Source organism: Haliotis asinina, chromosome 3, assembly GCF_037392515.1.
Source record: "Haliotis asinina isolate JCU_RB_2024 chromosome 3, JCU_Hal_asi_v2, whole genome shotgun sequence".
Taxonomy (NCBI): Eukaryota; Metazoa; Mollusca; class Gastropoda; order Lepetellida; family Haliotidae; genus Haliotis; species Haliotis asinina.
In genome coordinates this window covers 38,291,520-38,302,290 of record NC_090282.1, presented here as the reverse complement: position 1 = coordinate 38,302,290, position 10,771 = coordinate 38,291,520, and the positions used below count along the sequence as shown (strand labels likewise).

The following is a 10,771-nucleotide window of genomic DNA, read 5'->3' as shown; positions in this document are numbered from 1 at the left end:
TGAAACATGTCTCATTCTAGACCTTTCCTATTTTACTCTCAGTGGTCTGTGAAACAAACTAGCTCTCCATTGCCAGCAACACTTGATGAAAGTGTCAGACCAAGTAAGGCAGACAGCAAGCCCGTCAAACTATAATGTATAAGACAGCTGTTCTAGGGTATGTTTTTATTGTTCTTGGTTCTTATATGCACCAATATTTCAGTGGTAACCCTTTAAATAAAATATGAAAAAACATGCCTGATACGTTTGCACCAGGTTGTCCCAATTCAAACCATCTGCCCTTGAGGACTGTTCAAATCATGGTAATTGATGTTTTTGTAGGATCATTTAAAAATTCCCTACTGGCTAATTCCATATAGTGATGACCTCTGCCAAACACCATATAAACGCAGGCATTTGGCAATCATGAAGTATTTAATCTCTTTATACAGCCCAGGATTTATTTCATCCTCTTTCATATCGGACACTTACTCATCACAATGTAACGTTTAGATAAATAATATCTGTTTTTATCTTCACTTATCTTTTCGACCTTCCCGAAATCCAGTTAGCCTCATAACGTGTTCCCATGGCCTTACTGGCATGCTGAGATATTCAAGTAGTGGTTTTCGTAAACAATTTTGACCTTGTGAACAGTTTACGTTGATAGGGATCACAATGGCTGTAGATCGTGACTTCTGGAATGAAAGAACCAATTTATACCCAACATGTGGATCACATTAGCTTTATCAGCCTCGACAAGTCGGATCCCAGAAACGTGCAATTCAGAAGTTTAAGAGAAACCTACTGTAGTCACAGTTGGTCATTGCGCCAAGCGGTCGCGAGTGCGATGTTGCTGCATGTGTTTTGCGCTGCCGTTGTCGTCTGCTGCGGCGGCGCGACTGCGCGTTCCATTCCGCCACCTGGTGAGAGGAAGGTGTCCTGCTATCAGTCAGACGACTCATCCCATTCTGTGTACAATTTTACACTAAATGACCTTCAAACGGGCACGCCAACGAGCCTGTCACAGTTCCGGTAAGTTGCCTTATGATTTCAAAAATTCCGAACGAACTATTTTCGAAATCTACTTTTCAGTATGTACTGTAAATTGAAAACGAAAACGGAGCTATTTTCGTAAATTTTGGACATTCATGGACATTCAATGCACACTTCTCCCAACATGCTCACGGTGTTATGGAAAACAGTACATCCAAACAGTGACTGAATGTGGTTTTACGCCGCTTTTAGCAATACTCCAGCAAATGACACGATTAGGGACACCAGAAATGGAACTTTTCTCTGCAGAGCCAGCACTAAGTGACGCAAGTCTATATATCCCCAGGTTCTGAATCTTCCACAACACTGGGGTCCTCTTCAGTTGAAATGGGTTTATTTGTTACTAACAAAATAATATATATTCAGGGACTAAACGGTAGTCTAGTTATAATCATACAACGATAATGTATATAGAGGGATATAGTCTAGTTTGGTGCGTCAAAAGCCGAGGGATTTATTTCAGCTGACATAAAACAAATGTAACTCTATACGTTGGATATCATATCTGTATTCATAATATATATTTTAAGCTGGCATGCAGCACATGTAATTCTATACGTTGGATGTCATGATCTTTTTTTAACTCATACAAACCGTGAATAGCATTAAAATGTTTAGCTCTAACCTAGCCAGTGCGAAAAACCAGGCTCTCCGTGTGAAAATCCCATTCTCTCGTGAGTTAGTTTTACGTGGACACTGAACGACTCCGGGTTCCTTGACTTTTTCACGACTCCCACCTTGTGAACCTGATTTAGACGTCCAACGGGTTTCTGCAAGACTTGAGTTGCTGAGGTGCATGTTGTATGGGCAAACTGAGATGTCCTTTCACCGAGTTATGACAATGAATGGACATCAAGCTTAAACAGCTTCCTTTCAAATGCCATCATAGCAAGAAACACTGGCCCCATGGATAGAGCGACTGCCCCGAAAGCGTAAGGCTGGTGGTTCGATCTCTCGTCAAGTCGTACCAGAGGACGTTGGATTGTGTCACGTGTTATCCAGCGTATTATCTGATCCTAGGAAATTTACACAATTAACAAAGCTTGTCTCAGAGTCAATGAAAAATCCAAAATGAGCAAGTCTAGATTTCCGCAGGTTTCGCATCTCATTGGGGTTCATTTCATTTTGAATGGGTTTAACTGGTTACAATCAAAATTATATAATAATATATTTAGAGACTAAGCGTTCTTCTGGCGTTCAGAGTCTGTTCTTCCTTTTGCATTGCACGATCTGTGCAATAATCTCAAACGCGAGGTTAAATCTAATTTTACCCACCTAAAATGAGAATGTTGAAAGTCTGGAAATGGTTAAATGTACATTGTTGGAGGTGAGGAGCATCAAGGTTGTCCTGCCTTAAATCTGATCTCTATGGCAACAGTCCTAGGCATGTTCCTTGACTGATGACTATCTATGTAATAGAAACCGACCGATATGTCACTGGTGAAAAATACCAAATCCAGCAACGGCAGCACATGAAAATATGGATAGGGAGAAATCTATTGCTGCTGTAATAAAATATTTTATAGATATAGATCAGACTGAATGTACGTTTGATATGGAAATCGACAGCAGAATTACATCTATGAATGTATATTAGATACAACAGTTCGTGAAGACATGTGAAGGAAGGTTACATTGACACGTTTGACAATTGTTTGTTTGAATATACGTTTTGTAATGAACGGTTTCATTCACTCTTTTCTTGACATGCCCGGACAATTGCCTCTGACAAACGCTTAGTCTGTGAATATATATAATTTTGACTGTAACAATTAAAGCAATATAAAATTGAAAAGGAGATTGATCAGAGATTCAGAACTTGGGCAAATCAAGACTTGCTTCCATTGGAGCTTCAGTGAGTGAGTTTAGTTTTGCGCCGTAATCAGCAATATTCCAGCTATATGGCGGTGGTCTGTAAATAATCGAGTCTGCACCAGCCAATCCAGTGATCAACAACATGAGCATCGATCTGCGCAATAGGGTACCGATGACTTGTGTCAAGCAAGTCAGCGAGTCTGACCACCCGATCCCGTTAGTCACCTCTTACGACAGGCATGGGATACTGAAGGTCAATATTCTGACCCAGATTTTCACTGGATAACTGTTTCCAGCGTGTTGTGTTTACCATTACCCCAATGTGCACATGCATCAACAGTCGTGATATTCATGAAACTAGGAATCGTAACTGAAAAGGTCCAACAGAGGCATATCATTAGAATATTGTTGCCATAATATCTGCTTAGCTGCATGTCCAATAAAAGTGAGATACTCATATGTGACGTTCAAAGCGGCACTCAGCAATATTTCAGTTTCGTGGCTGGACGTTATATGATAGGGGTCTTCCCGTAGATGTCATAGGTAAAATCTTTTGATGAGATGGCAGAGCTGTTAGATCAAACGCCCAGTTAATATGAACTACAGTGGGAAAACTGGTCCTTATGGACATGCAAGTAACACAATTTTAACGATTAATAAAATCAATTTCTAACACGACTCAAGAAATTACGGGATTCTGATTAGTTGTTCAGAAAAATCAGACGGCATCAATTCTGGATCGAAGATCATCTGTTTTTGGAACGTTTCGCCGCGCATTAACGTGGCGCTTTCAGTTCCAGTTGAAATTTAGTCGCCATCAATTCAGTACAACATGTCTCTGATTTTCAAACGCACCATGTATCTCCTAAATCTTCCTACTACCACGATCATCATTTTGGGGGTAATGGTGTGACGGTTAGTGCAGACTACTGTACATAATGTATTGTACTTAATGTATTCTACATGTGTATTACGAAAAAGGGAAAACTGATGCTACTGCTTAATGTTTTCCGATGTGACAATGTAATGTAACCCAGTCACTGTTAAACTGGCTATACTGGGACACGACGACGCGCTGTCATCAAAGTCAACCAGCCTAACAAGCTGGACTAGTAATACTAGAAATACAGTTGACAGGATTCTCTATTTTAACCCTGTGTATTCACTGGTCTTTTGACATACCACATCAAAACAAATACTAACAAAAAGACAAATGACATATACTGGACAAAACAAGTGAGGGATATTGGCGATTTTGTAATAATTGTTTTGTCGAAGAATAAATGCATCATTATTCATATTATTAAAATTTACATATGTCCCTAACTATTTTGTCCAGTATATATGCAAATGGGCTTTTCTCTCATTTTCCATTAACCCATGAATAATACTAACAGTAACGTCGACGCAATGTCAGAACTAATGCAGAACATCAGTTTCAAAACGAAAACATTTTCACCTTACTTCGTTGTTTGGCCATATCTGAAATACTAAAGACGAACACCAGTTCACGGTATAGTGAAAACTTGCACTGGTCTCCATAGTTATTCATCCCAGTCTTAATTTCTGGAATATATGAATGATAAAAGAACACATTGCCCCTAGAAGACTAGAGCTATGTCTGCTTATCTAAACATGGTTATTTATTACAAGGATAGTACAACTCTGGATTGTCTCATACAACCCGTGAACCACATTTCCCCCCCAATGGCTCACACACACACGCACGCTCTCACACGCACACACACCACCAACAACAACTCCACCCCACACACCCCTCCCCATTAAGTCTGACCGGACGAGTCCAGGTTTCCCCAGGTTCAGGGTCTGAATCTCCCATCTCACTCAGTTACTGGGGCTCCTAGAACCAAGGTCGTGTATATTCAGGGACGTTCGTCTATACTCTGAAAGGAAATATGTTGTTACATTTTACAAATAATAAGAACACGTTGAATTCATTAAGCACTGGCGTTCATAGACCTTGTTTTCCATAGACTTGGCTATTACAGGAATAGAATTACTGCACACTTGCACAAATGTATAATAATTATTCAGGACTGTCTCGGAGCAAGGCTAAGTTTCTGTGGGACCTGATAATGTTCGTTCCGTCTACGTTCCGATACCGATATTCCTGGAGTATGTCTACCATGTCACGCACAAGTAAAGTCATTTATGCCGGGTAATAGTTTATTACAGTTCGGACGAATCGAATTGTCCAGATTAACTGACTGCCGGACCACTGGTTATTGAATAGACCTTGGGGACCGGACGTACAATGAATGTTATTACCGACCTCGGGTTCTAGGGCAGCATGATAGGTCACCAGGATCTCTAACTAAGTACGCCAAACACTCTAGCAGCAACAATGTGATGACTGGACTTGGAAAGGAACGGTGGTATGATTGGAACTGGTTAGCCACGAAGTGAGTGAGTGAGTGAGTGAGTGAGTGAGTGAGTGAGTGAGTGAGTGAGTGAGTGAGTGAGTGAGTGAGTGAGTGAGTGAGTGAGTGAGTGAGTGAGTGAGTGAGTGAGTGAGTGAGTGAGTTTATATTTACACCGCGTTCAGCATTATCCCAGATATATTGGAATCTGGATCAGTGATCAACAGCATGACCATCAATCTACGCATGTGGAACATGATGGCATATGTCAACCACGTAAACGACAATGACCACCAAATTCCGTCAGTCCCCTCAAGCATGGATTGCTGAAGATCAATCTTCACGGATTGTTATGCTGTGGATTGGGTAGTGACAGTAGTAGTATTTGGATTGGTGTGTCACTATGTTCTGATTGTATTCAAAGTATTTTGATTGGAACTGAGCATTGACAATGTTATGACGGGATCAGGGTATTCACAATGTTATAATTGGTTGTGGGTTTTCACAATTTTATAGCTGGATGTGGGTATCCACAATGTTATAACTGAAGTATTCACAATTGCTATTCGCAGCGCTATGATTTATATTGGGTATTCGCAATGCTATGCTTTCAAATGGGTATTCACAATGTTATAACTGGATGTGGGTATTCACAATGTTATAACTGGATGTGGGTATTCACAGTGTTATAATGGATGTGGGTATTCACAATGGTACAACTGGGATTGGGTGAACATAACGTCATGTAGGGGATTTGTTGTTCACAAGGTAAGATGTGCTGTAAGGGAACTAAACGATCTAGTTCTGTTATTCCCATGCTGCGGACACCGGGTTTGGAAGTGGGATTTATACCCATAGGTGTCTGTAGCACATGGAACGAAACAGTTTTGAGCTTCCAAGACTTATGGACCACCTATACCAGTGGATCTACGGTACAAGAAAATTAAATGGTAGACACATCCAACAGAATTTGCTCATGAAACTTCTCCTTGTATATACGTTCATCAGTATTTTTCTTTTGTGTCAGGGGTCAGGTGCTGCTGATCGTCAATGTGGCGGGATTCTGAGGGTCAACACCCCAATATTTGGGACTGAATGCATTACAGAAGGAGTTCAAGGGATTCAGGATTCTTGGTTTCCCTTGTAATCAATTTGGGAAGGTAGCTGACCTTTACAGATAACGAAATTGCAGAACCATGATAGGGTTACTACAAGGCTTTCTTTCTGGATCATCGACGTAAACTTGACCAACTGCAACAGTCGAAATTTTTCCTTAAATATTGTGGACCACATAATATATACCGATGTGGAGAACAAACGAATATAACAAGCTATTGAAAGGGTCCGTAATGCAGCTCAATACACCACTATCATCTAATTATCACGTATGTGATGACTTCTGTGCATAACGAACTGATTTATGATTCATCACGGGCCCAATTGTCACAGATTAATAACGTGTATATGAATTATGAGCAGGTGTTTTCTACATGTGATTTAAATGTTTTCAATACCAAAACTATGAATTCATTGCACGGAAAGGTTTAAATTGTGGCTCATCTGGGTTTTTTTTCAGCAAGAGCCCGGAGCTAACGCCTCCGAGATTCTCAACACGCTGAAGTATGTTCGTCCTGGTGATGGATTTGAGCCAAACTTCAACATGTTTGAGAAAATCGAAGTAAACGGAGAAAATGAGCACCCGCTGTATACATATCTCAAGGTAGACTCGATCTCTTACGCTCGCTGTATACATGTCTCAATGTACTCTCGATCACTGACACTCGTTGTATACATATCTCAATGTACTCTCGATCACTGACACTCGTTGTATACATATCTCAATGTACTCTCGGTCACTGACGCTCGTTATGCACTTATTTCAAGGTATCCTCTATCATTGACTCTCGTTCTGTACTTATTTCATGTAAAATAGTCCTGATTATTGAATCACGCTGTATACATATCTCAATGTATTCTTGATCATTGGCTCTCGTTGTATACATATCTCATGGTAGACCCAAGCATTGACTACTTCCCTTCAAAGATTTAAAACTCTCACTGTATGTTATATCTATAAACATGGTTACATCGAAGACAGATTTTACCATTAACTTCTGGGAACCATGTGCAAACCGTATACAGATGAACTGCCAGAGAATCATGCATCAAATTGCTGTAATACATGTGCTCATACCGTACATGTGAACACCTATGTTTTGGTGTAAAGCTTTGTTAAGAATTTACCAATTTTCATAGGCATCATTTATTGAACTCATGACAATAATCTCTTTAACGTTGCAAATTTGTTCTACAATACATCAGTTCATTTGTAAACAGTACCTTTAAACAGTATGAAATATTTTGCAAAATTTAATTTTGATTGGTTGCCTGAAGTAAGTGGGTATATTTACTCTAGTGAGTCTAAAACTTTGAAATGAAGTATAAAATGCCGCTTTGATTCTCGCTGTATTCATATATCAAGGAAGATCTGAGTTTAGACTCTCGTTGTATACATACCTCATGGTAAGCTGGGTCTCTGATTCTCGTCATATACATATACCAAGGTAGTCTCGATCTTTCACTCTCGTCATATATTTATTTCAAGGTAATCTTATCTTTAACGTTTACGATGCGTATTAACGTCAGTTGAGATGAGGCACTTTAGCTTTAGTTTAGTCCTTTTAGAGAGGTTTGAAAAGCTTACTTTTAGTCTCTCACAATCCACAGGTGGTTGTGTGTTGAGAGTCAGCCCATCTTAGTAGTAACCGGATTTATCGGGAGTGGGTCATACGATTTTACAACCGCTTCAAACGTTCTATACGGAAACGTCAGTTAACTCGGGTCCCTGTGTATTCCTTTTTCAACTTAATGTGTTTCTCGAGCCCCATCAAACTACACTGGACAAAAATAGTTACGGATATTTGCACTGTTTGAAATTTTGAATAATGATGCATTTATTCACTGACACTGATAACATATCAATCATAAAAATACCAATATCCCTAACTTAGTTTGTCCAGTATAGATGCGTTTACGAAGGTCCCTTCAACTTCGATACAGTGGTGTTGGACTCATAAAGTCTATTTTCCCAATTAAAATATGCCTTTCGGAGAGTATCCGACAAAAGACTTTTTTTACGAGTTATCAAATAGAATGCAAGCAATAATTAGGTTAATGTTTGTCAGTACTACACCCTGTTTCTCCTGCAGTCGTTCTGCGCTGCCACAACCGACATCTTCTACACAGACGGTCCTGGCATCTACTACCTGCCCTACCGAAACGGGGACGTCCGCTGGAATTTTGAGAAGTTTCTCATCAACAAGAAAGGAAGGCCGGTATCTAGACATCATTACAAGACGTTGCCGGGAGATCTGACAAACGACATCAAAACGCTGCTGGAGGAGAGCGTGGACAGTGACCAGTAGATACACAAAAGTGAAAGGGCGTACCCAGTGAAATTAGGCAATTCTCCCATTTGTCATATGAACCCATTTCCTTTCATTTTCTCCTGACAATCGTGCTGTGGATTCACGCCTCTCGCCAAACATCCGCACCTTTCATAGTTTTTTTTTTTACTTCATAATTCTAGCTCTGGAACCTACAATACCATGTTCAGACTTACATATGCTCCTGAAAAAGTTGGGAAACCCGAACATTCAATTTGGATAGGAAATATCAAACTTTCAAACACACACATCTTATGAATGCTCCACCATTTGTCTTTATTGCCACCCTAAAACACAACACATGGAATGCAAGTGCACAGTACAGTAACCTCATCCACGTGCGTTGCGTGTCATTTTGTATTTCAACGGTTTTAAGAAGGTTGATAAATCAATGTAGACCATTAATGTTGCATCACGCAGTTGTTAGTGTCCGTTTGTAGACGTTTTTTTCTGGTTGAAAAAGAAAATCGTGCACATGCAAATTTCACATACATCCATCATCTTTCAACGGCGATTACTGTACAAAAAATCATAGTCATTACAAGGTACAAGTGCCATGCACTCTCAAAATTAATATCGCCCAAGTTTTTCAATCGTTAATTAAAAATGTCGTACCCCTACATTTGTTTAGTGTATACAAATGACAACTGAGAACCACAAGAACCATTATTGTACATACTATCCACTCTGCATGCGTGCTTACTTTGGCTTTAGCATCCTTGCTTAAAAAGAGGTGGTGAGGTAGAAGAGGAAGAAGCGTCCGCTCGTCACGCCAAAGACCCGGTTTGATTTCTCACATGGGTACAGTGTGTGATGTTTGAAATATTGCTGAGAGCGGTGTAAAACTAAGCTCCCTCGCTCGCTCCTATGACCAGGACAGCTTTCCTCAAAGACTAAAATTGAGCTGTGCTTTCAATACTGCATGGCTTTCACCTTGAACATCAACAGCCCTGGCGTTAAACGCCCATTTATTTCGTGCCATCCTGCCATTACTGATAAAACGTATTTCAAAGATAGCAATGTCGATATTAGCCTCCTGTACAATCGTTGAAAGTATAAGCACCTTGTATAAGTTTAAAGCGTGTATATTCCAGCAATAATCATCGTATAATGAAAGGCCTGATGACGGGAAGATTAGCAACCGGAAATGGATAATCTCCCCTGACCTCCTTTGAGCATGGGCGCTTTTCTGCATTCGAGCGTTCTTGAGCAATGGAGTCTTTCAGTGTGGGAACTGTTGTGGGAATATACACGTTTTTTTTAAATAAATGATCATTTGAAATGGCCAGTTTTATTCATTTTTATATTTGGTATATTTCGTGACATATCCTGGTTCTTGCTCAAAAGTTCTTTGTTAAAGTTACAGATGGCTCAGAGAACACAGTATGGGCCGTGACAAGAAGTCACAAGGGCCTTATTCCTAGTTATTTGGGACGAAGAGAAAAGTCAAGAAGATTCATGTTCAAATGTCAATTAAAATCACATCAAACCAAACACTATTTACAGTATTTTACTGTGTAATTTATTAATTTTTTTCGGCCTTCTTTACTTTTCATTTCGGCCTATTTGGCTTTTGGCCTCGGCCCTTTTGACTTTTTTTCGGCCTCTTGGAAGACCGTAGTTCGATTCTCCACATGGGTACAACGTATGAACCGGATCACTGGTCTGCCGCCGTGATACTGCTAAAGTACTAGCATTGCCAAAGCTGCTTAAAAATAACCCCACAAACGGACATAAACCTGTTGGGTCAATGAAAGCATCCACAACGTCCTCATGGATGTAGTTCTGTGAAATAGCTACGGCAGTCACTGTGTGAGGGAATAATATTCACCACGGGAATGGAGGATCGGAAACAGTTACTGGCGAGCAATGCCATCAATGGGGGAAATCGATAGCCTTTATCACAATCAGAATTCCACTTTCTTTGTCGTGTGTGAAGTGAATTAATTTCTGAGTGTTTAGTTTCCGTTTTCCCTTGATTAATCTGGTGCAATCCAACCAGATGGCAATCACGACAAATTGAAGCTCACTCAACTCTCGCAAGTCCCCTCTTTTTAGATGTTAGTAATGTGTGCACGCCCTTCTCCATTTAAA

The 10,771-nt window shown here is 40.1% G+C and overlaps 1 protein-coding gene across 1 annotated transcript; it reads left to right on the top strand.

The window, feature by feature from the left end:
• The first annotated feature begins 539 nt into the window (after positions 1-539).
• Positions 540-9,959, top strand: LOC137277944 (glutathione peroxidase-like). The gene is made up of 4 exons (XM_067809955.1): positions 540-1,014; positions 6,259-6,391; positions 6,808-6,951; positions 8,441-9,959. The coding sequence occupies exons 1-4, from the start codon at positions 683-685 to the stop codon at positions 8,654-8,656; spliced, it is 825 nt and encodes a 274-aa protein (XP_067666056.1). The 5' UTR covers positions 540-682; the 3' UTR covers positions 8,657-9,959.
• The last annotated feature ends 812 nt before the right edge of the window (positions 9,960-10,771 follow it).